Source organism: Alexandromys fortis, unplaced genomic scaffold (assembly GCF_014885135.2).
Source record: "Alexandromys fortis isolate MF-2015 unplaced genomic scaffold, M_Fortis_MF-2015_v1.1 scaffold_19, whole genome shotgun sequence".
NCBI lineage: Eukaryota > Metazoa > Chordata > Mammalia > Rodentia > Cricetidae > Alexandromys > Alexandromys fortis.
The window spans coordinates 7,696,355-7,722,288 of record NW_026067890.1 but is presented as its reverse complement, the minus strand read 5'-3'; the positions used below and the strand labels follow the sequence as shown (position 1 = coordinate 7,722,288).

The 25,934-nt window shown below is 40.0% G+C and overlaps 1 protein-coding gene across 2 annotated transcripts in view; it reads left to right on the top strand.

The window, feature by feature from the left end:
- Usp53 (ubiquitin specific peptidase 53) overlaps nt 1-25,934 on the top strand; it is a 46,539-nt gene that overhangs the window by 4,331 nt on the left and 16,274 nt on the right. Inside the window, exons 2-10 of one of the 2 annotated variants that reach the window (XM_050138674.1) lie at nt 8,350-9,011; nt 15,134-15,226; nt 16,545-16,679; nt 19,408-19,521; nt 19,631-19,713; nt 21,564-21,669; nt 22,763-22,909; nt 23,621-23,770; nt 25,351-25,513. In XM_050138674.1, the coding sequence (XP_049994631.1) occupies nt 8,868-9,011; nt 15,134-15,226; nt 16,545-16,679; nt 19,408-19,521; nt 19,631-19,713; nt 21,564-21,669; nt 22,763-22,909; nt 23,621-23,770; nt 25,351-25,513 (1,135 nt within the window). In that variant the 5' untranslated portion in view covers nt 8,350-8,867. Of the gene's footprint in view, nt 1-8,349; nt 9,012-15,133; nt 15,227-16,544; nt 16,680-19,407; nt 19,522-19,630; nt 19,714-21,563; nt 21,670-22,762; nt 22,910-23,620; nt 23,771-25,350; nt 25,514-25,934 lie in introns of those variants that run through there. The other variant, XM_050138753.1, reaches the window with a different exon arrangement.

Here is a 25,934-nt window from a genome sequence, read left to right as displayed (position 1 = left end):
CTAGCTATGAGTGCAACTGGACATGTTTGTAGATGACAGCATCATATTTCAGTGTCAGAAGGTTGGACACTGATAGGTGATCTTTGTTGGAACACTCGAGAGTCCTTGTTATTTCAAATTTCTCCTTTCCCCTCAATAACTTACTTTTCAATAAGCACTGAAGAGGCTTGAGATTTGCTTTACATTTTCAGAGAACTGAGTGGAGGACACAGTAAATAAAATACACAGTAGGTCAGTTATATAGTGTTTTAGAAGGTACAAAGTGCCAAGGGAGAGAAAAGTAGAGCAGGGGAGTTAGGAAGGGAAGATGGAAGTCACGGTGGTTTGCAACTTTAAGTAGCTGAAGTACTTTAAGTAGCTGAAGGTGGGGCTTTAGAAGTGAGAGAAGACAAAGCCACTGGGATCAGGGAGCACTAGTAATTCCAGGCAGAGCCATTCCACTATCAAGGCTCAGGAGAGTGGGAGTTTGCTAGATACATGTTTGAATGACAAGGGGCCAGTCTTCTGGAATGGAAAATGCCGAAGGTCAGGTAGCTAGAAGTGAGGCCAGAGGGTAGGATGTAGGTATATTAATAGTTGTTATTGTGTGAATGTTTGCGAACCGTTAAAATACCTAAGTGGGCACCTCATCCCGGTGCAGTAGTGTTAACAGGTGAGGTTTAGGGGAGGTCAGGAAAACAAAACCTTCATGAATGAAGAGGCTGGAGTAACCTTGCTCAACTCTTCTCCCATGTGTGGATGAAGAAGAAAGTCAGCCCTCACCAGCCGCTGTTGTCTTTGTATGCCCAGCCTTCAAAACTGCGAACGATAGGTTTTTTTATTATTTATAAAATCTAAACAAAGGTATTTTGTTATAGCTGCCAAAGCAAGCCAAAAAAAAAAAAAAAAAAAACAGGTGTAAAATCTAACATCTTGATAAGTTAGACTTCACCAGAATTTAGAACTTCAAAATTAAAGAATTCCTAAAGGCATACAAGCCAGTAAGATCATGACTAGAAGACTGAGCATAAGTCTTTCCCGAGAGAGGAAGGCACCTGAGCCTGGGAAAGGCTGCTCAGTATCACTCGCCCTAGAAGTGTGTGTTCCGGCCACACTGTAACAATACCAGAAGCAGCAGTGTCTCTTAGTAAGAGACATTGAGTGAGGTAACAGTGTTAGTGAAGACCTGGCATAGCTACAGCTCTCCCATGCCAGTGTTGGGAATGGAAAACTGGTATTTGGAAGTTTGCAGTGCACTCTGGTGATTATTTTTTATGACGTGACACATGAGCAAGCATACATCCCAGTAATCCCACTCAATATCATCCCAAGAGAAATGGGGAAAAACAAACCAGCCAAAAACAGACTGTAAAAGGCTTGCACTCAGTGTTCATGCTTATTTACAATAACTCAGTTGGAAGCAATCCAAAAATATAAATTTTAGTATGTTAATTCACAGTACTTAATCTTAAAAAGGAGTGGACAGTTGCTGAGTTGTGCAGTAAATTGGTGAAACTCAAAGAGTTTGTTCAGTAGAAATAAGAGTACAATTTCATTTGTGTGAAATTGTAGAAAATTAAAATTGTGGGAACAAAAAGCAGATGCATACTTGCTTCAGTTGGGTGTCATAGTTCTCTATTGTGGTGTAACAAATTACCACAAATTTAGCAACTTAAAATAATTCCTATTCATTCTTTTTCAGCTTTTAGTGAGCCAGTCCAGATGGGTTCTACAAGGTCTCTGTTCTGTGTTGTCCAAGGCTGAGGCCAGAGTGTGGCGTGGGTAGGCTTCTGGCTGGCAGAGTCCTCAGGGAAGAATCTGCTAACAGGCAGATTCTTTTCCTTGTAGGACTAAAATCTCGGGTCTTTGGTCTTAAAGGCTCCCCACAGTCCTCATGTGGGCTCCACATCCTTGCTGCCCTACCGGAGTGAAATCTGCCCACCTTCTCCTCACTCCCCACAAGCTATAGAAAGCCCTCTTTGCTTTTAAGGGCTCCTATCATTAGATTGCCCCAACTCCAACTCCCTCCCCCCCCAAAAAAACCCAAAACTGCTGTCATCGTCGTATCATAAAACACAGATACCATCAATGGATCGCATCTTGCCTGTCTTCATGTTTTGGAGAGCAGGGTGTACACTGTGTAAGGATGTGTATGTGTGTTCATGCATGTACATGTGTGTGTGTACATTATTTTACTTCTGCTCTCTACACTGGCAAAGGTTATGACTATGAAGAGGCTTGAGAGAGCTATTGGGGATCAGAAACAGTTGGCCATGGTAGTGATTGCAAGTCAAATGCCCCCAGATGTACGCTAGAGTAATGGATTTTAGTGACTAACCACGATTCAGAAAAGCAGGCTAGTTTTTAAATCCTGGATTTAAAAATAATGATAGTGAAAAGAAGTTGATACTAGTATCTTCCAAACTGCTTTAATTTTATCTTATTGAGTACTATACTGGCCATAGTATACACAGCAGAGAAAAATCAGATATATATATATATATATATATATATATTAGTGTGTAAAAGGATTGGGATTAATATGAGGTAAGAGTAACAGCCAACCCAGCCTTAGGGCGTCTTTTAGGGTTGGAGTCCCTGTAGTTTGCTTGGTTTTTGCTGCTCAGCTGTTGGACCTGGAGATGGTAAAGCCAGACATTGCTAGCACCTTCAACTTCCTGCTTCATATGCTTTGCTGATTTGCTTTCTGAAGGGTACCTTGTATTCCTTCCCTTAGCAGTCTGTCGTGCCCAGGACCGTGGTATTTCTCACACATTCCTGGACCAACCTTCGGATTTGTTGCTCTTATGCACGTACTCCTTTACATAGTTATCATTAGTCTATCACAAAATATCCATCTATTATAACTAGCCATTTACCTCAAGTAGTGCCACAGTCCTGATGTGAAGTTTGCCAGTTTGATGGGTATATAGTGTGTTTCAGTTTGTGAAATTCCAAGGTTGGAGTGTGTGTTTGTTACAATTTAGTCTTCTCCATTTGTTGATGTATAGTCTTAGCCGATCTTCCACTTGTAAACTTGTTTTGTTTGTAGCCTTCAGCAGTTCCTTGTGTGTTTTGTTGGTTGTAGTTATTGCAACCTTGTCTCATTTCTTTTTGGAGAGAAGGATTGTTTTCTTATTTTTTTTAGTCTTTTGATTTATATTCAGTCTTTTGCTTTCTGTTGCATTCAGAACTTCAAATTTTAGCAGCTTTTAAGCTTCATATATATTGCTTTGTCATTGAGTTCTATTTATTAACCTCACATTTTATCACTTAAACTGTTGGTTTGTTATTTACTTCTCACTCCTACAACAATTCTCCATGACAATTTGATATTGAATTTACTGAGAGTCCCTTTAATTTTGCATGATTCTAACATTATTTTATTACATTTCTTGAGATTTAGTTTATCTTTTTGCATTTGTGAACACACAAATGCACACACACACACAGATACCTTTATGAATTATATAAATGTGCCTAGCCTAGAATTCATAGTTATTTTTGGCACAGGATTTTTCTCTCTTTTTCTCCAGGTTGAGCAATTCTATTTCAAATAACAAATGAAATTGCTTGGATGTTCATTCACATAAAACAAACATGTTCTCACACTTCATTGCTTATCAAATGGGATCATTGTTACATAAAAGCACTGTTGCTTTGTTTTTTTTGTTTTTGTTTTTTCCTTTAATTTGGTCCCAAGGTCTCTCTGGAGAGTGGCTGTAAACAAGCCCTGGCCTGGAAGGGTTTAGGTGATTTGGGTACTTTTGTTCTGGAGTATACCCTAGTGTCTGAGCACCCAGGCCCCGTGTGGAACTAGGTGTTCCTCTCACTCGGAAGTTACTTACAACAAGGACTTTTGTGGCTCTTGCTCAGCCCGCGTCCAGTTTCGGATAGCCATTCCCTCACAGAGCTCTAAGAGGGAAGGCAGGCAGCTTGGAGTCTGTTTAGACAGAGAGGCTCAAGGAACATCTTCAGCCTCAGAGAAGAGGGGGCAGGGCCAGCAGGAAGGAGAGGTGTCTCTAAGTATGCACCCGCACTAGTGGGTGAGGAACAAGAAGGGAGGACCTGTGGATTCAAACCTTGAGAGGAGTTCAGGATGCTACCTAGTGGTGTATACCAGAGTTTGTCCAGTAACATTTTTTGGAGCAGCGTGCCACAAGTTTACACACACCACAGCTGTGAGGTGAGCATGCCATTTAGCTGCTCAGTCTTTGCAGAGTCTCAAGTCCATTGGATCTAGCCACCCCATAAGAAAGTGGCTGGCAGGAGGCCAGTGTATAGGGCAGATAAGGACCTGTATCTACCACACTGATAAGGTGGGAGGAGATTAGAGAGTTAGAGCAGTGGAGGATAAAGAAGCACCGCCTCTCTTAGAAGAAAGGCCATACATGTTGAGAGGGGATGTGGAGCCTCTGCAGATGCCTTGTTAGGCTTGTGTGTTTCTGCTGAGGGTGCCTGCTTTTTTGTTTCCTTCATGGTTTACTGCTGCTGCTCAGTACACAATGCTCAGTATTGGGGTGGTGGGTGTTGAAGTTTTTGTCATTGTTGTGGATTTGTGTATGTGTGTGTTGTATGTATGGGTCACATGTGTGTGCTGGTGCCTCAACTTATTAATCACAAATATTTTCTTCTCTTTCATTCAAATTTTTTGTGACCTATCTTTTCAATTTTTTGTTTTTAATTTACACATTATTGTGAACTAGTTGATACTATGTTGATTGTCTTAACTCTGTTTTTTCATTCTCTATTGTCTTTGTTAGGGTTTCTGCTGCTATGAAGAGACACCATGACCACAACAATTCTTATAAAGGAGAATATTTAATTTGGGTGGTGTACAGTTCAGAGGCCTAGTCATCATGGTGGGATATGGCAGTGTGCAGGTAGACATGGTGCTGAAGAAGGAGCTGAGAGTCCTACATCTCATTCCACAGGCAACAGGAAGTAGACTGACTCTACACGGAGCAAAGGAGGCCTCAAAGCCAGCCCCCACACCTCCTCCAAGGCCACACCTCCTAATAGTGCCACTCTCTCTGAGCTCATGGGGGCCAGTTATATTCAAACTATCGCATTATGTTATTGGAGGGTTCAGTTCCCTACCTCTTTGTTTTTTGTTAGTTTTTTGCATATTTATGTATTTAGAATCAGAGAGAGAAAGATATATATATATATATACCACTGCACACATATGGCAGTGAGAGGACAACTTAGGTGAACTGTTTCGTTCTTTCCACCGTGTGTGTTCAACTGCTGAGCCATCTCACTGGCCTGCCTCTGCTCTGTTCACATTTTCTGAGAGTCCAGCAATAGTTACCTGAGGAGTACCGAGTCATAAATTAGCCCTGTTTGTCTGTGCTGAAGCAGGTGACAAGGCTCTAATATGTATGTGAGCTGATTTCAGGGGGCAGAGGAAGTGGAGGGACTTCATGAAGTCTGGGAATTTATTCCTAAGGGGCTTCTTATTGCCTGCTAACAAGAGTGGTGCTCTAGAATAATCTGTATAGTGGGGGCAGGACAGAGCACAAAGGGGCTGTGCCTGTTCTTGCTACCACTTCATAAACAGGTTTTCCTGTAATACAGTCTTGATGTAGACTCTCCCAGATGGCCCTGGATATCGGTACTTTCCTGTATTTGTACTGTGTGGGTTGAGAATTCTCTGGAATAGAAAGGTTACAACTAGGAATGTCTTTCTTGGTCCGTGGTATTTGGGCTCTCCATCGCTTTAACTGCTGTCTCTTCCCTCCTCAGGAGCCAGTTACTTTTGGTATTCTCAGACTTTCTCCCTGCCCTTCATTACAGCTGACTTTTGTTTACTCTTTAGGGATAGGTTGGACCAGTGGTCCTCAGCCTTCCTAATGCTGCAACCCTTTAATGCCGTTCCTCATGTTGTGGTGACCCCCAGCCATAAAATTATTTCATTGCTACTTCAGAACTGTAATTAGGCTGTTATTATGAATCATAATGTAAATATCTGTGTTTTCCCGTGTTCTTAGGTGACCCCTGTGAAAGAGTCATTTGACTCCCAAGGGATCACAACTCTCAGTTTGAGAGCCACTGAGTCAGAAGACAGCACTGAACACATTCAAGTTTGACATCTTATGTGGGAATGGAAGGCACAGTATTTTTAAAGTATCTGTGTCTGTGCCCCTCACAAACCTGAGTTCTTAAAAGGGGGTAATTGCTTTACATATCTTACTTCATGGCATAGAATTGGTGACAAGTTTTGTTGAAAGAATATAATTTTAAAACGATTTTCCATTAAAAATAGAAATTTATGGGCTGTGGAGATGAGTTAGTGATAAAAATCCTTTTTGTAAAAGTATATAGTCCTAAGTTTGAATCTCCAGAACCCACATAAAAGTTGAACAGGTAGCACAAGTGTCTAATCCTCACACTCTTACACAGAGCTGAGAGGCAGAGACAGGGGAATTCCCAGAAGCTCGCAGGCCAGCTAGTCTGGCCTACATAGCAGAAAAAACAATGACGAGACTGTCTTGAGCAAGGCAGAAAGCTCAGACCAAGACCAGAGGTTGTCCTCTGACCTCTGTGCCCATATCATGGTATGTGAATTCTCTCTCTCTCTCTCTCTCTCTCTCTCTCTCTCTCTCTCTCTCTCTCTCTCTCTCTCATACACACACACACACACACACACACACACACACACGATTTAAGGTAAGAATTAAAAATGCTGCTGTACTAGTTACTTTCTGTTGTTGTGATTAGACACCATGACCACTGCAGCTTATAGAAGGAAGGGCTGGTTTCGGATTGCAGTTCCAGAGGGATAGGAGTCCATCACTGTCATGATGTGGTAGTGAACAGGCAGGCACGCACAGAGAATCAGCAAGGTTTATTTTGATCTACTCGCAGGAGGAGAGAGAGCTAACTGGGGGTGAGGTGGGTGTTTGAAACCTCAGAGCCCTCCCTCAGTGACACATCTCTTTCAACAAGTCCACACCTCCCACTTCTTCCCAACTGGAAGAAGTTCTACCAACTGGGGGCCAAGTATTCAAACATGTGAGTGTATGGGGGCTATTCTATTAATGTTGTAAAAACATGGCTGAGTTTATTAAAAACAATATATATGATGTGTTTCAGGATTATTTAGATCTCTTTAAGAGGAGTTTGCAAACTTAGAGAGTTAAGTAGAGGAAACAGTTAACATTTTAAGCAGGACAATTACTGTTACCCAATTTGTGAGGTGAGCAAGTCTTGACTCTGGGATGGGAAGAATTTATCTGAGACCAAGCAACTGATAAGCTGGCCTGGAAACAAGGTCTGTTGAGTGAGTCTTTAGAGACTGGTGTCTTTCTTCTTTCTTCTCTAGTGCTTTGTTACCAAGTGGATATTTGATCAGTGATAGTAGGCTGACCCCCAGTTGCTCATCTGTGTGTGCTGTGAAGATAGAATTCAGTGACTTTGACCTAGAGTTAACACGGTGTCTGTTGCGACCCTATGCAGTTGCTTTCCTATGGTCCCTTTGCAGTATGCTTTCCTCTCTAGCATCTCTCTGGCCACACTGGGCTTCTTTATGTTCCTCCACCAGACCAGATTTGATCCAGGTAATTACCTGTAGTCGTTATCCACACTTACTGGGTCCTTGCCATCCGCTGGCTTTCCCTCCTTCAAATCTTGATGTAGATACAAGCTGCTTATTCATTTCTCAACATCCAGCTTAAAATGTAAGGTACACATCCTATCCTGCTTCCCGACCCTTCCCCAGGTAATGCTGCTAGAGCCCTCTATAATTTAATGTGTTGTCATTGTATGAAACATTGTCTGAACTTCATTGTGTAGGTTCAGTGCTCAGTACAGTACATGGCTTGGTACAAATTTGTTAAAGGAAAGAGTGCAAGGAGGAAATTCAGTTGATTAAAGAAAATGCTGATAGCAAGAACTTGTTTTTAATTCAGGAGTTGAAACTTTAAAGTCCATTAAAACAGAAGCATACATTTGTAAAAAAAATACTAGAGATTTTTATTTACTTTGCCTAGTTTGTAATTTATATTAATTTACATAAACTCTAACTTTTTTAGAAAAAGTCTGCTTATAGATTACATATTTATTTAATATAATAATTTATTATTGGCAAGTACAGAATACCACTACACATCTAATTTACTTTTTTTAGAGAACATTTTTCTTAGGAAACCTTCCTCTGAGCATTGCAGTCTTGTGATAGGTAGTGATTATTGTCCTATCAACTTAAAAAACATTCTAAATGACATGTTTTCATTTTTGTATTTCAGAATGCTATTCTAATCCTTGTGATGATGAGTTGTAATTCTTTATTCAGTGGTTATATGAAATAAGAAGTGAGAAAGTTTTGGTCAACTTTTATTTAAACATTTCTTTTCTCTTTTTTTGTAGACTTGCTTTGAGGTCACGCTGATGAAATATGGAATCACCTTTGATAAATTCACCTGGATCAGAGAAAAGCTGCGTTATTAGAGAAACATAAAGAAAACATGCCCAGAGGAACCCCACAGATGCCAGCTCTGCACCTTGCACCTTCTCTATATATTTTAAGCCCATCTGGACTAATGACTTAAACATTAGAGAAGATGATCCATTCGTCGTATATTTTTAGCAGTTAAAATTATTTTCATCAATGTGTAGAACTTACAAATTTTAAGAGTTATAAAACCTGTAAGGCCTTGTTTAAAATACCTTGCTTTTTAGCACGGAGAACTTCAACATTTACCTTGATTTATCAAAGTCCTGAGAAATGTAGACCGTCAGGGAAGATATGGACTTAGAAGCATACAGTCTTATCGTGGATTGTGGTGGGCTTAAGCGGACAACTCAAGACATCACCCATTTTGTCGTCCAAAGTAACACCGCATAAGCTTACTACTTAGCTTGAATGCAAAAGAAGTTACTTGAAAATGGCCTGGGTAAAATTCTTACGGAAGCCTGGTGGTAATCTTGGAAAAGCCTATCAGGCTGGAAGTTTGCTGTCCCTAGCCCCTACTGTCGGCTTGTTAAACGAACCAGGACAGAACAGCTGCTTTCTTAATAGTGCTGTACAGGTGAGACCGTTCGTTTCTTGTTTCTGCTGTTAAAGAGATTTAGGGGCCCTCTTGTTTAATGATTCTTTTATTTCCTCATTAACTGGAGTGACTTCCAGTATTGAACTATGTGCTGGGGGGGGGGTGCACCCGTTCATATACCCATGAGCATGCAGGTACACCTGTGCACATGCAGAGGTCAGAAGTCAGCACCAGGGGTCATTCCTCAGCTGCTTTCCACCTCCTTTTTGGAAGCATGGTCACTCCCTGGACTGCAGCTCATCCATTCAGCTAAGCTGGCTTGACTGAGCTTCAGAGAGCTGTCTGCCTCTCCTCCTTCCCCAGCACTGGCTACATACATGCTACCATAGCTGGTTTCTACATGGGTCCAGGGATCTGAACTCAGGTCCTCAGCACTTTACTAACTGAGCCTTCTGCTCAGCCTTGGAATACCTCCTGTCACTTTTAGTGAGACACAAGATAATCTCGCTGAACATTGTGGTTTTTATAATAATTGGAAATGATATTTCTCCAAAGAATGATACTTTTGTTCTGATGTAAAGAAAATTTTTATTCACAATGCTTAATAAATTAAGAGTATTTTTAAATGAACATTTTTGTTTTAATTAGCTAACACTCTTCTGCAGTATCTTTTAAAAGTAAGTCTAGTATAGATCCCAGTAGATGGGATAAAAAGAAACAAGCTGCTCAGGTTGAAATAATACAGATTTATTTTACTTCAGGAGCTCAGCTCTCTTCACCTCCCAGTGACCCTTAAACTGCCTCTGAAATCATAATTTGAGTATCACTGTTTTAGATTAATGAACAGTTATTTCCTCTATTTCACACCTTTTAAGAAATTATTTCTTTTTTCTTTCTTTTTTTTTTTTTTTTGGTTTTTCGAGACAGGGTTTCTCTGTGGCTTTGGAGCCTGTCCTGGAACTAGCTCTGTAGACCAGGCTGGTCTCGAACTCACAGAGATCTGCCTGCCTCTGCCTCCCGAGTGCTGGGATTAAAGGCGTGCGCCACCATCGCCCGGCTGCAAGAAATTATTTCAATAACTGTAAAATTTGCTCTCTTAAATAATCTTTCTTGTATGTAGTATGTATTTGCTTTCTGTCAGCCCCAGATGTTTTCTTCCGAACACTAAGGTAGAGAGCGGCAGATCCAGTTTAGTGAATAGACACACCTGTGATGCACATCTGTGAGTCGCCTCATGCTCCAGGCTGAGTCGCCTGTTCTCAGTGGCTCTCCACCTGGAGCACATGTCCCCCGAGCGCGCCCACTCACCCAGGAAGGGGAGCCAGAGGCGTTAGGAAAACACTGATTCTGGTTCACGTTGGACCTCAAACAGCAATGTTCTGCCCACCTCAGGCATTCTGCTGGCACCATTAAGAGAAAAGAAAATCCTTGTTGAATGGCAGTGGATATGAGGAAATCCAAGCTCCAGATGCTTTCATTGGGTCCAGCTGTCAATTCAGGTCTTTTCCTGTTTTCTGCTTTACGTTTTTCCTTTTCTTTAGTTCCCACAGTGTGTGTGTGTGTGTGTGTGTGTGTGTGTGTGTGTGTCCTTTAGGGAGACAAAAGCACGCTACAAAAACAAATTCCAAGTATGGTAATGCTCATAGTCAAGAAAGTAGAAATATTCTCTTGGTAACATTCTTTTAAAATGGACATTCCATGGAACTTTGCCATAAAGACTCTTTTTCTATATATTGTTTGTTTATGGTACTTCCTACTACATTAAATGGAACCATGTTTCAATGCAGAATTTTTTTCCTCTGTTTAAATGACCTTTGCTAGCATTTTTTTTAAATAGTGCTGGCTTATTAGTAATGTATTATTCTAGTTTTTGTGTGTTTGAAAAAAAAATGTTCTTGATTCCTATTTGAAAGGTCAGCAGATTAAAGCTGGATGTGGTCATGCATGCCTTTAAACTCGCTTCTTTTGAGGTGGAGACAGGAAGATCAGGACTTGGAAGACCAGCCTTAGGTGTGTCTCAAATGGGGGAGATGAGACAGACCCCCTGGTGCCTCCTGATAGTTTTCTTTCTGTATGCTCATAGTTTCTATTGAAAACAGTTGTTCTGATTTTTGCTTTTCTGTATGTCATATCCTGTCCTGTGGCCCCTCTTCAGGTTTTTCCTTATCTCTGGTTTATAACATTGTGTCTCTACAGGTTTCTTAACGTCATTCATGATTGAGTTTGTTGAGTCTCTTGAAGCTATCGATTTGTAATTTTAATTTGGAATTCATTTACTATTATTGGTTCAAGCTGCTGTCCTGTTTGTTCCTTCTTTGTCTGAAGAACCCACAGCTCATGCACGCCCTTTGTAGTCTGACTTCCTCCGTATCATCTGTGTGGTTCTGTCTCTATATCTCCAAGTCTTTGTCTTTGCAATGTCTAATCTGCTATTTGTCGTACTACATTTTTTATCTTAGACATTGATTTTCATTAGCAAATAATTAGGTATGTGTCTTCATGTCTCAGAATCATGTGTTCAGTCTTAACCTTTAGCCTATGAATTGTTTTCCTGTGCTTGTCTACTAATTTTGCCCTTTATATAAAAGATAGTTTTATATTTTGACGTTCTGTGTGTGTGTGTGTGTGTGTGTGTGTGTGTGTGTGTGTGTGTGTGTAGGGTATGTAACAGAAGTTTCTCCTTGTGGGGTTATAGATATTTTAGGATACCTAAAGATAATTTTGAACTTTATTCTGGGGCAATATTAACTTATTTGAAAACAGTCTGATCATTTTGTTCATGTTTCTTGGACAGGAAGTTTTAGTTACTCCTAACATTAATGTATTTCCAGATACTTCTTTTCTTCAGCCAGTGCTCTGTGCACTTGAGTTTTCTGTCTTGACTCTTGGTGGCTATGTGGAGAGGTGCTGGTGGTGAGGTCTCATCCTGGTCCTCCCATGAGCTCTCAGCGTGATTCCTTCTAGTTTGGATGTTTCATTTTCTGGCCCAGGCTGACTTCCACATTGTTCTTACTGGAATACTTGGAGGGGGCCTGTGCAGTTCCGGGTGAGACCCAGCATCACTCTGTCCTGCTTGATCTAGCAGCCTCCAGTGTTGAGATGTTGCTGCAGGCTGATCTGCAAAGCCAATTCTCATAGAAAAACTACTACTCAGGCAGACTTTCTGCCAGAAAATATCTTGTTAAGAATTGGCTTCATGACTGTTTTAAAGCCTGCTCAGAAATTGATTGAGGAATACATCTTGTGAGGCTGTAGCAACTTCAGATGCACCTATGAAAAGATATGGGTCAGTATAAGGCTTCTATACCAGTTCTCAGTTGTCAGTGTATTTTTATAGTGTTTCAAAGTGAGGAATATGATCAAAGTGTATATTCCTTTGTTAAACTTATTGTGTGTATGAATTTTAGGGGATACGTAAACTGTCGAAATGTAAGAAGACCACACATATTTTAGGATTCATGTTAAATAACTATATGCAAGAAATTAAAAAAGAGTATATGCCACTAATTAATTAAAAAAGAGTATATGCCACTAATTAATTAAAAAAGAGTATATGTCACTAAAAACTAATTAGTTCAGCAGTTAGCTGAGACTTACTTTATCAGGCGATAGACTGTATCTTATGAAAGAAGATAAGGATGAATTATAATTAAAATAATTTTGTGATAAGGACTTTAAGGCTTTATACTAGTATGTTGAATACAGGAAAAATTATTTTTTATAAATTTCATATATGTATACAATATAGTCTTATATCCATCCCTCACTCCCTCCCTTCAATTTCTCTGGGACTCCCCAGCTTGTCACCTCCCAGTTTCATATCATAGTGGTGGCGTGGAGGTTGTCGTTATCCTTATTCTCATCCCCTCCTCCTCCGTCCAAATAGTACTGTACATATGTACATGGATTTAGGCCTTTCACTCTGGCATAAGCAACCCACTAGAGGCTTCTTCTCCCTCAAAGTGACTTTTCCTCAGCAGCCATCAGTGTCAAGAACTCCTTTGCTGGGGTGTGTGGTCTCAGTAGCTCCTTCCCTATTCATGCCAGAATTTTTACTGGCTTGATCTTGTAGATCTTCCTTGCAGATAACCACAGGTCCTGTGAGATGACATTTGCCCAAACTTGTCATATCTAGAAGTCTGCACTTCAGAGTTCTCTTCATCTGGCAGCTTAGTACTAACTATTGTTTACAGTTGGTACATTGACCAGATACTGAGTTTCTGCATTAATTGTTACCTACTGCAAAAAGAAACTTCTGTGAGAGCATCACTAATCTGTGCGTACAAACAGATTTGGAAGTTAATATGACAAAGTAACCATTTAATATGAGTTTTCCTTCCCCTAGAGCCTGTGATATCCCTAGTCATGACAAACTTCTGACAAGTTTACAGAACCAGACTTGAAATGGAGCAGACCTTGTAGCCAATCAGAAAACAGTTGGTTACTCTCATAGCTGTCATGCTGTTGTTGCACAAGTGCATTCAGTGTGGCAGACAGATCACTGTTGTAACTGGAAGGGTCCAGGAAGGCCACTGTCAATGTCTTTTCTCCCCTTGTTCGCCTGCGTGGTACCTTCCAGCACTCTGAACGCTAGCCAAGGGGGAGAGGGTTTCCTATTCTGTCAGGTTGATTTCTCTGTGTCCTGCAATGGAAGTGGGTGGTGTCTTCAGCAGATACCATCTTATCATCTGGTTATGGTGGGCAACCAAAAGCAATGATAATATTATGCCTACGTGTTCTGGGGTGCTATGGCTGGCACTGAGATTGGCATTAAGCAATCACTTTGGAGGCCCACCCATGGAGGATACTTCAACTCTTGAAACAACATGAAAGACATTGGTTTTATGAACAGAAGCTAGAGTATTCACTGAATAATCTAAAACTTTTACGTGACAAAGCATACAGTTAATACATACTTAGCATGTTAGTACTCTGATAAATTCTTTGAGTTAGAAGCAAAGTTATATTTAATAGCTAACATTTGCTGTGCACTTACTATGAATTCGATCCCTGTCTGACTGTTACATGGACCATTTCCTTTAACCTTTACAATGCCTGGAGGTAGATGCTACAGTAAACTTTTGTCTGTCAGTTCAAGAGCTGCTCAACAGAGCCAGAGCTGGAGCCCAGGACTTCTGCCTTTGAAGCTTGTGTTATTGGACATTTTGCTATCATTAATCTTCCTCGTCTTGGTTGAGACCTTTGAAAATGGATATCAATCTTGTATTTTTGTGATATATTAAGAGATAATATGTAAGAAAGTTAAATACTACTAAGTGTTTTGCAAAACATTCATTTTGTTTTTATTTAACCTTTTACTAATATCTTGTTCTTTTGTCAAGAATTTAGATGTTTGAAGTTGGTTTTTAGAAGTTATATTACCTGAAGAAATTACTAAAAGATGCAGGGAATCTTGATGAACTTTTTTTAAAGTAATTACTTGTGTACCAGCTATGTGTCAGGCCCTGCTGTACACACCCTTTACATTTTGTTTATTTAATCCTAATAAGAACTGTATGAGACGAGTAACATTATTTATTTCACTGTGTAGAATTCAGGCTTTACAAACATGGCTTCTAGGTAGTGGACTGATTTATTTCAACACTGACACTTGGCTGTCTGCCTTTCTCTTAGTAGCAAGTGTCTAAAGAGTAATTGCAGCAAATATACTCAGCTCGCTGCTCGACTTCCTCTTTACCATGCCCCCATTGCCACAGGCCGCTTTCATTTAGTACGACCACACACATACCCATTCTTCTTGGCAGGACGCACTGACCACTATTTAGTACATCCTAGCTTTAAAGTCTAATTATACTTCCTTCCCAGACTTCCGGTGGTGCTAAGTATTATGACCTCTTCCTCTTTCATGTCTCGGCCAAGTTCTCCGTGTAGTGTCCCTTGTCTCCTGTCTGTCCTGACCCTTAACTGAGAACTTTGTTCGCGTGCTCTGTGCCCGCCGTGGCTTTTCATGTGAGTCGGTTGGAATTTCTTCTGTGTAGTCTTGTGCTTCCCATTGTTTCTAGTGGTTATGCAAGTCCATTTATGTACAGGGATTAAAGAAGTCATTTACTATTTTAATGCTTTTAAAATGTCAAAATATGCCCTTGTTTCATAGTGAGAACAAGCTCAGTCTGTTTTTCATTTAAATCTTGTTTTTTTAGGTTTTATGGCAATTAGATATATTCCGAAGAAGCTTGAGAGTTCTGACTGGACATGTGTGTCAGGGCGATGCCTGTATATTTTGTGCATTGAAGGTAACTATCTAGTAATTACTGTTGGTCCTCCCAAATTCTCATTTTCATGGCTGCTTCGTTTGGCTAGGGCTGAAGTTCATTGTCAAATGACATAGTTTTGAAAATGAATGCTTAAAATATCACAGGATTTTGTCTTCTAGTCTTGTGTTAGATAATTAAAAATTGATATTTTAAGTAATATGAAACTGTTGAGAATACTTTGCTTTGTAGTTGCTGTTTATTCATTTTAAGGAATGTGATTTCGACTGTTACTGAGTTCTGGATGCTGCTCTCATTACTGGCCTAATGCACTGATATAGCCTGGGTTAATTCACTGAGCACAATTTGTAACAATTCCTGTTCTTCCCACACTTGGGATATATAAGCAGGTAAATTTCAAGTTCAAGGCTGCCCTGAGATACATAGTGAGAGCCTGTTAACATAAACAACAACAGAACCCCAGTCTCATGGAGCCTTTATAGCCTTTTGTGGAGTAGGAGACAATGTGTATGCCAAATGGAGAGTATGCTAGGTGATAAAAAGAACGTGAATGGCCAAAGAGGAAATACTAACCAGAGAAAGAACTGGAAGTATTAGGAGGTTGACATTTTACTTGATACTTAGGTGATGGCGTTCAGTAAAGGGCCTTGTGGGAGAAGAACCTTCCAGGTAGATTTAGAAACAACTTCAAAATGTTTCTCAGTGAATACCAAAGAGGTCTGGACACAGAAGCATTGCAAGCAAGAGAGCGAGAGAGCTGAGGCAGAGGGGAGTGAGAGAAGGTCCTTAGAGGAAGGGGGAGTTCTGGCAGCTCCAGAATAGGGCTATTACAGAGGAGGGGAGGATGGCTCAGTTTATTGTGCAAGCATGAGGACCTGAATTTGGATCTGCCTATAACCCCAGCTGGGAGTTGGAGGTGGGAAGGGTGACTTTGGTTGACGGGTGCTTCCCTCAGTCATTCTCCATGTTGTTTTGAGGCAGGGTCTCTAGTTGGACATGGAGCTGTGTTTGGGGGAGTCAGGCTAGCCAGCTAGCTCTAGGGACTCCCTATCCCTGCCTTCTGCATACTGGGATTGCTTGCAGGCACTCTATGCCCACCCAGATTTTTTGTGTGGTTTCTGGGGATTCAGACTTTCAGACTCCAGTATCCAAGTGTGTGTTTTGCCTTCTGAGCCATCTCCTCAGTTCCCGAATAATTCACTTTGTATGGAATATCAGGACTAACTGTTCTGTATTCATTTCTGGGTATGGTTATGCTCTCTTGAATTTCTCTGCTGTGAAATTATTAAAGTGTTTGTAATGTTGGCATTAGACCTACTGATGTACTTTTGATTTCTAGACAATATTTGCCCAGTTTCAACACAGTCGAGAAAAAGCACTTCCCTCAGATAACATAAGGCATGCTCTTGCAGAAAGCTTCAAAGATGAGCAGAGGTTTCAGCTTGGCCTCATGGACGATGCTGCTGAGTGCTTTGTAAGTATCTCTGACAAACGATAAGAGGTTACAGAAGTAGTTTTAATTCCTGATATGATGTAAATTTGAAGGCAACTAAAACATTATTAAGTGAAAAATGTCAGAACTGGTTAGTGTCTTTATGTTGTTTATCCTCAAGATCGAATTTAAAGCATTCTGTGTTTGATGTTGTATACTGGGTTTTGACTATTAACTGCTTTTTTACTGCATGTTAGTTTATAAAAATATACATAGAATTCTTATATTTTTATATATAACTTATATATCAACCATCCAACTTTGTGTCCTATTTTGTTTTTAATGTTTCAAGACCGATTTGTGTGTGTAGTTTTACTGGAGGGTGGTTGACTTACCTAACTTACTCTTGGAGGAAACAGTCCTGTCCCAGCAACTGACAACTGCCAAAAGCTACTGGCTGAGGGTGGAATTCTGTTCATATCTCCCCTCTCCATTGCTGAGATTTGATGTGGCTTCAGTTTGCTCAGGTTTTATTGTCTATTAAAATCTCTGAGTTTATATGTGCAACTGCTCTGTTGTGTCCAAAAGACAGTGTGTCCTTGTGGTTGTCCACTGTTTGTGGCTCTTATAGCCTTGACACCCTATCAATGATCCATGAGCTTTAGGACTGAGTTATCTTGATTGAAGGAGCCATTAAAGGGCTAGTGAGATACATGGCACTAGGGAAATTCCCAGGAATCCACGAGGATGACCCCAGCTAAGACTCTAATAGTGGAGAAGACACCTAAACTGCCCTTCCCCTGTAATCAGATTGATGACTACCTTAATTGTCATCATAGAACCTTCATCCAGCAACTGATGGAAGCAGATACAGAGAGCTACACTGGGATGTTGAACATTTTTAAAAAGTTGTTTCTTGCAGGGCAGTGGTGGCACACACCTTTAATCCCAGCACTTGGGAGGCAGAGGCAGGCAGATCTCTGAGTTTGAGACCAGCCTGGTCTACAAGAGCTAGTTCCAGGACAGGCTCCAAAGCTACAGAGAAACCCTGTCTTGGAAAAAGAAAAAAAAGAAGAAAGAAAAACAACAACAACAAAAAACAAACAAACAAACAAAAAAGTGTTTCTCAGCCAGGTTTTTTTTTTTTTTTTTTTTGTCTTCTGAGAACTGTTTAGTTCTGTGTCCATTTTTAAATTGGGTTTTTTGCTTTTTTGTTTATTTTTTTGATTTCTTTATGTATTCTAGATCCTAACTCAGATGTATAACTAGTAAAGTTTTTTTTATCCCCATTCTGTAGACTGCCTCTTTAGTCGAGTGATGGTGCCCATTGCTTTACAGAAATGTTTTAGTTTCCTGAGGCCCCATTTGCTAATTGTTGTCTTAATGCCTGTGCTATTGGTGTTCTGTTTATAAGGTCTTTGCTGTGCTAATGAGTTCAAGTATATTTCCTACCTAGAACAGCTGCAGACCTTCTGTACAGGCTTAGGATGCTCACAGTCAACCTCCAGGAGTCTAGAAAGGCTTCAGGTAGTGGGTGCTGGTGGGATTGATGGTGACTGTGTAGGATCACTCTATGAAGAGGAAGGCCAGGAGTGGAGGGCTGGAAGGCAGGTGCTGGCTACAAGATCCTCAGCAAGCTTTGGGGGTAGGTGGCATTGCTGGTTTGAGTCTAGTACTCTTCCCTGGAGAGAGAGCGTGGTCTTTGGGTAGTAGGGATGCATGGAGTTGGCACAGGAACCTAGAGTCTCCCTAGAGAGGAGACCAGGTGTTTGGAATGGAGATGGGTAAAGCTGGCCCATGTGGGTGGAGTTGAGTTGTAATGGGGAATCTAGTCTGTCTGAGTAGGCATGGGTCAGGAGCTCTCAGAGTGGGTAGGTAAGAATAGTGCATGTTAGGACTCCCTGCCTGAAGGAGGTGTACCAAGGGTTATAGCAAGTAAAAGATCTATTCTTAGGGGAAAAAAAGATTGCCATTTACTGATCCATGGTATAAATTTGAAATTTTATTGATTTGTTGCAAAGGACATTGCATGAATTATGGTATAATTAAAGTCATTGAGTCCCTTAAGTTATATAGACTATTTGGTCCAAGTAGGAATATAAAACGGTAATTAGGATTGGGAACATAGCCGAGTTGGATTACCTAACAAGTTGAGGACCCGAATTTCTCAGTTCTATGTAAAATTGCCCACCATGCTCACACACACTTGCAATCCAGAGCTAAGGAGGCAGAGAGAGGAGAGTCTGGAGCTCATTGGCTACCACCTTAGCTTCATGGGTGAGCTCCAGGCCAGTGTCTTACATTGTCTCAAATGATGCTGTGTGTGTTCCTAAGGATGACACTCGAAGTTGTCTTCTGGCCTCCACATGCACATGCATCTGCACACACACACACGCTCACACACACGTGCACTCACATAGATACACTTTTTAAAAAAGCGTTTACCTGATTTTACTTATTAAGAGAATGCTGGTAATGTAGGAAATGTTTCTGATATTGAATTCTAGACAACAACCACTGATTGGTATTTAAAATAAGGCTTTAAGTGTTTTTTTTTTTTCCCATTAGTTTTTTTAAAGCTAGTACTGTAGAAGGTGAGTACTTGAACATTTGAAGTGATTGTAGAGGAAAATTGAAAAGCATTTGTGACATTGATGCATTTACACATGGAAAGGATTTGGTTAAAAGTAATTATATATCAAAGTATTCTCTGCAAGATGAGCAACTTAGCAAATTATTTCATTTGTGTTTTCTGAATTTTTTTAATTAGGAAAATATATTGGCAAGGATTCATTTTCACCTGGTGCCTAGCCGAGATGCAGACATGTGCACATCTAAATCCTGTGTCACTCATCAGAAGTTTGCCATGACTCTGTATGAACAGGTGAAGTGTCCTGATTATCTGGTTAGACCCAGACTTCTGTCTTGAGACCGATATAGACCCAGACTTCTGTCTTGAGACCGATAGAGTAAGCCTGTGTTTTTGCCTGTAGTGCGTGTGCCGCAGCTGTGGAGCGTCTTCAGACCCTCTGCCCTTCACAGAGTTCGTGCGGTACATTTCTACAACGGCCCTGTGGTAAGACCTCTCAGGCACATTCAACAGAGAGCCCAAGAGCACGTTTACGCACGGTGACATTTATTCTGCATCATTATAACATAGTGTGCGCTTCCTCGTGTGACGCTGTCAAGTGTGCTTTCACAAGAGCTAGAGGCTTAGCATGTAGCTTAATACAGGTTACCTGAAGTGCTTGGCTAAAGTTTCAAGTTTCGGTTTGGAATAGTTGCAAATATGTAATATGTAGTATCGTGGGGTTGGAACCCAAGTCTAAAGATGGGATTCATTTGTTTAATACCTCCCTTATGTACATAATCTGATAGTAATTTTATGTAGTATTTATAGAGATTCTGCATCTTAAGCATGACCCGTTGCATAAACTTAGGTTTAGAGTTTACCATTCATAACATGATTTCAACGCTCAAAAAAATTTCAGATTTTGGAGCATTTCAGACTAAATGCATTATTTAATGAAATGTACAGAATTTACACAATTAATACTATAATATACAGGTTATATTTATAGCAGACTTTTGGAACTGTGAATGAGCTAGAAATGAGACACTCGCTGGTAACTGAGTTGACCTTTACCTCGTCTTTACTAAGATGTTCCCTTTGTATTGGCCGTGGTTCCCACCACTTTCATTGTCTCCTTTATGATGGTGAAAGCTGGGATGAAGTAAAAAGAAAGGAAAGCATGGACATCATCCTTATGTAGGTTCTTGTGTTTGAGACCTCACCAGTCACCTTAAAATTCTGCAGTGCCTGCCTGTCTGCCAGCTCTTCTCTCTCCCTCTTCATGAAACAGGGACCTAGATAAGATACAAAACCTATCCTAGATTTTATGTAACATCAGTCAGTCAAAGTTACTTGCAAGTCCTTTATCAATTTAATAAGCTTAATTTGGTAAATTTATCTGGCAGGAGGGTGGATTAAGATCCACATCTGATTGCAGAATGAACAGTTACCCTCTACTATAAAACTGCCCCGTGCAATGCTTATCAGACTCTTAGTGTGTTCTTTACCTGTTGAGTGTGTTAGGGAGTACTCTGGTTACTGAGTACTGTGAATTTTAAGCCATTGAGCTGTGAAGCATATACAAAGTAGTTACAGTACCATTGAGTAGAACTGGAACGTCTGTGGAAAGTAGTGATGCTGTTTGACCTTCACCAGTTCCTTTCGAAAATGCTTTTCAAAAAGAGAAGACTTGTCTTAAGGTTTCACATGCCTTGATGTTTTCAAAGGTGAGGCAGTTACCCAGTAATACAGGAAAATGTCTGCCCCAGTTCTGACACAGCCGGTAGTGTTCACAGTAGAAGCGACAGGCACAAGTGCAGCACTTAAGTGACTTTGCTGGTGGAGTTAGCATCCCCAGCTGAAATGCTAGCTTTGCCTTTGGGAGCTTTGGGTTAAGGAAAGAAATTTTTCTTCAATTTTGTGCTCCGTAGGGTAGAATCTAAATTCAAATTCCTACTTGCTAATTAATAGGATAAGCAAAATACTTACATTAGGACCACTTCCATACAGAACGTTTTATCCTCGTCCAGAAGTCCTAAGCAAAAGCTTAGCTGGACATGTTGACCTGTAAACCAGGTGTTTGGGAAGTTTAGGTGGGAGAATTTCAAGTTTAGGCCAGCCTTGGCTAAATTGGATAACAGCTCAAAAGGGAAAATCTCATAGGGTTCTATATTTGTCTTTAATATTTCACACACCTTCCAAATTTAGTAATTTTTTATTGTATGGTTAATTTTTCAGACAGAAAAGTAATTCATACCTATCAGTATATATTAATACCCACTTTTAAGTATAATTTATAGATCTGTTGTAAGTTTATAGGCTAGGCTAGATTAAAACTCCTACTTTTTTTGTAGCAATGAAGTTGACAGAATGATGGAAAGGCACGAGCGGTTTAAACCAGAGATGTTTGCGGAATTGCTGCAAGCAGCAAATACAGCAGATGACTATAGGAAGTGTCCTGTAAGTACACCTGGAGGATGTTAGTGTACTTCTATGTCTAAACTTGAGTATCGGCTTTCAGAAATTATCATGTAAATACTGATTGTACATGTATAAATTTTTTTCTTTATTTAATGATATTGGAGGTAACTTTATATCGCATGAGCTATTTATCTTAGCACTGTTACTTTTAAAACTCTTTAACTATGTTCACATCTGTAATCCCTGCTGCTTGGGAGATTGAGCCAAAACTGAGATCACTTGAGTTAGCGGTTAGGATTTGGTGCTCTTACCACTGTGACCGGGTTTGATTCCTGGTCAAATAAGCAGCGTGCGAGAGAAAGATGCCTTGCTGCAGAGTTCACATGGAGGGTTTTTTACTAAGGGAAAGAGAGCATAAAAAGAGGGAAGGGGAGGGGAGGCTGGCCTCTGGGGGCAGGAGCAGCAGAAGAGGAGAGGAGGGGAGGAAAGGAGAGGTGAGGAGAGGAGAGAAAAAGGAGCAGACAGAGAGAGAAGAGAGAGATGGGAGGTAGGCAGGGCCCTTTTAAAGGGAACGTAGTGAATCGCACAGGAGGTGCTCTTAGTGGCTGTGGCTGAGGACTTAGCCTGCAGAACCCTGAGGGCAGGCCAGTGCAGATGTCTGAATACTAAGAGTGTGCGTCCATTGGATTCTTTATAATAAAGTACTGAAATTTATCATATGACTGCAGAGGAATCATTTTTGTTGTTACTTTGAGTAAATGTGAGAAGTGAGGTTTTTTTTCCCATAGTATTGTAAATGACTTCAGCGTTTTTAGACAGATTGTAATGCCGTAGTCCAGGCTGTCTCAGCCTCCTAAACACCATCTATCTAGCTGCTAGCAACCTTGAGGGTTTTCTTCCTGCGTTTGTTGTTGTTTCAGGATGAATATTTGTTTTAACACATCTAAAAATACCAAATGTGTTAAAATTAAGTTCTTGCTTAATGAGTAAAGACAAATAGCTGGTTAGAAGTCAATTTCTAGTAAACTGAAAAAACAAATTTTAGCTACACTTTGATTTTCATTATGTAATATAGGCTATATATAGTAATTGGTAATTTAAAAGCTTATTCTTTGCATTTGTTTTTTCCTAGAGTAACTGTGGCCAAAAAATAAAAATTCGCCGTGTTTTAATGAATTGCCCGGAGATTGTTACCATTGGACTAGTCTGGGATTCTGAGCACTCTGACTTAACTGAAGATGTTGTTCGAAGTCTAGCCACACATCTCTACCTTCCTGGGGTATCACAGCTCTTTGTGCCTTTCCCTGCTGCCTTTAAATTCCTTTCTGATGTTTCATATATCATGATTTTTACTTTTGTTCATCAGAACCTAAATCTTTTAAAGGAATATTGATATCCAGATGTGCTCTGATGAAGATGATTTTAAGGCAGACAAAGCATAATACCTTTGTCCATAGACCAGAAACAACTCAATTTACAAACTAAACCATCTCCTGCCCCTTCTCCTTGGAATGACGATTGATGCCACTGGACATGAATGTGATAAATTCTAATCTAGGAAGGGCTTAAGGTTTAACATTAATCAATGTATTGATCTCCCTGATACATACTTGCTTTTAAAAATTGATTGCTATATTGTTTGTTCTTGTTTGAATTAAGATTTTAAATAGTTATACTTTAGTGTTTCTTCCAATGTGTTATCTCATTGAGAATGTGTAGGTCATCTCCCATCTGGGGTTTGGGTAACGTGTCATTGGTGTGTCGCTAGAGAAACCTGCTGCACTAATGCATGGGGATTCAGCGTGTGGGACCTAAGGTTCCGTGCAGACTGGCAGTGCTCTGTCCCAGCTCGGTGTCAGCCGTGCCTCGGGAGGAGTGGTGGCGAAGGCCGGGCTGTCTGTGAGATGCTTTCATAGTAATTCGAGTCTGTCATTCACAGATTCTCTTCTTAAAGAGATGATAGTAAATATACACTAATGTTTTTAAATAGCTGTTTTATAGGGTGACTGATGAAAATGCCACAGATAGCGAGCTTCACCTTGTTGGGATGATCTGTTACACCAGCCGACACTACTGTGCCTTTGCTTTTCATACCAAGAGCGCCAAGTGGGTGTTTTTTGACGATGCACACGTGAAGGAGGTGAGACCTTCACTAACTGCAGCAGTCACTGCACTTTTTTATACTTTAGAAATGCATGATAACAATTATAACTATAACTATTAGATCAATGAATGTAAAGATAAGCTACTGTTACAGTTATTTAAAATTTAATTTATTTTGCAACTTAAGTTTTAATCCAGTCCATTTCTAGAATAGTATGTGTTAGGGTAGAGACAGTTCGAGGCACTGCCTTTCAAATTGTGTCTATACAATAAGGAGTTAGATCATATATGTTATATCTTTTGATAAATTTTTCCCTTTTTTGGAACAGTGCCTCACACTACAGTCCAATCTAATCTAGAATTTACTATGTAGCTCAAACTAGCTCTTGGAATACTGTGAATAAAACATCTCACTATAATGCTTAGATGTTTTTCCTTGTGGTTAATAGTAGTTTGAGCATTCTTCCCATGTGCTTATTGGTTGTGTGTTTGTGACTGTGTGTGTGTGTTTATATGTGTTGTCTATTCAAATGTTCTGCCAATTTTTCAAATTGGAATATCTTATTGAATTCTAGGAATTTTTTTGTTCTATGCACAAGTCCTTTATTATTTATATGTTTACTTTCAATTTCTTCTTGAGACAGAGTCTCTTTAAGTAGCACTGGCTGGCCTAGAACTTATGATATAGACCATGCTGGCCTTGAACTCTGAGAGATTCCCTGCCTTCGCCTCCTTAGTGCTAGGATTAAAGGAATGTGCCAATATACCTGGCTACTTTCCATTTCCTAATGATACATCTTTCCAAAACAGATATTATTACTTAAGTTGATGAAGACCATTTTCCATTTTTTTTTCTTCTCTGAGTTTGTTTGGTGAAGATTTTCTCTTTAGTTTTCCTGAGCTGATGTTTATTTTTATGAACTTTGGGTGGAAGTTGCTTTCTCTTTGGGCTATCCAGCCTTCCAGCACCATTTGTTGAATAAACTCCTTTATATGTCTCTATTGAACTGCCTTGGATGCTTTGTTAGAGTCAGTCAATGATATATATGAAAAGCTGCTTAAAATTTAGTATTAGGCCAGACATGTTGGCTCACACCAGTAACTCCAGCCCTTGACAAGCTGAATTATGATTGCCATGAGTTCAACCAGGTACAGGTTGAGATGTGTATATAAATAAAATTTAATTATTAAATATTAGTACAGAAAGTATCATTTTGCCTCTTTACATTTGTTTATTGTATGTACATGTGGGGAGGGAGAACACGCATGCTACAGTATTATATGAGGTCAGAGGAGAGTCCATTGGGAGTCAGTTCTCCCTCTCCATCTTGTGGGTCCTGAGGAGCAAGCCCAAGTCATCAGGGTTAGCAGCGAGAATCTTTTACCACTGAGCCATCTCATTGCCCCTTGCCTATCAAGTTTTTTAAAAATGAGAATCTGGAAGAAAAAAAAGGATCTGTAAAACTTTTATTTGGGCTAGTTATTAAAATTACTCATGGTACTTGAATTGTTAGCAATTGAAAGCCTTTGAAATGTGAATTCAGTTTCTGCCTGTTTGTGTTGCACACTTCAGGAATTAGTTCGTGTTTATATTTTGTGATTTTTTTTTCTTTAAAGATTGGAACCAGATGGAAAGATGTAGTCTCCAAGTGCATACGATGCCACTTACAGCCACTTTTGCTGTTTTACGCAAACCCAGATGGCACAGCAGTCTCGACTGAGGATGCACTCAGGCAGGTTGTCCACTGGTCACATTACAAATCGGTTGCAGAAAATATGGGTAATTCTTTGGATTTTTTTGGTATTTTTCTACTATAAAATAACTAACATTTAATGCTGAATGTAGCATGAATATTGAGAATATTTTAAGATTGAGTTTCAGTCAAGTAAAATTCAGAATAATTCTTCTATATTTTGTTGATCTTTTCAACGAAACCTTTCCCTGTCAGTAGCCTCAGAAGCCCTTTTAGGAATCCATAACACAGTGTGATGCACCCATAACACAGAAGAGGCTAGTTGGTGGGGGTTAACTCTGAGATTATAAATGGTTTAATGATCAGAAAGTTCAAAGCAGCAAAGCATACAATCCCCGAGTGGTATCAGCCCCGTAAGCATTAAGTTATTTTATCTAGAGTATTTAAAATGTCTGAAAAGGTGATTTAAACATCTTCTAATGGGAAGGAAAGGAATGATGCATCTTT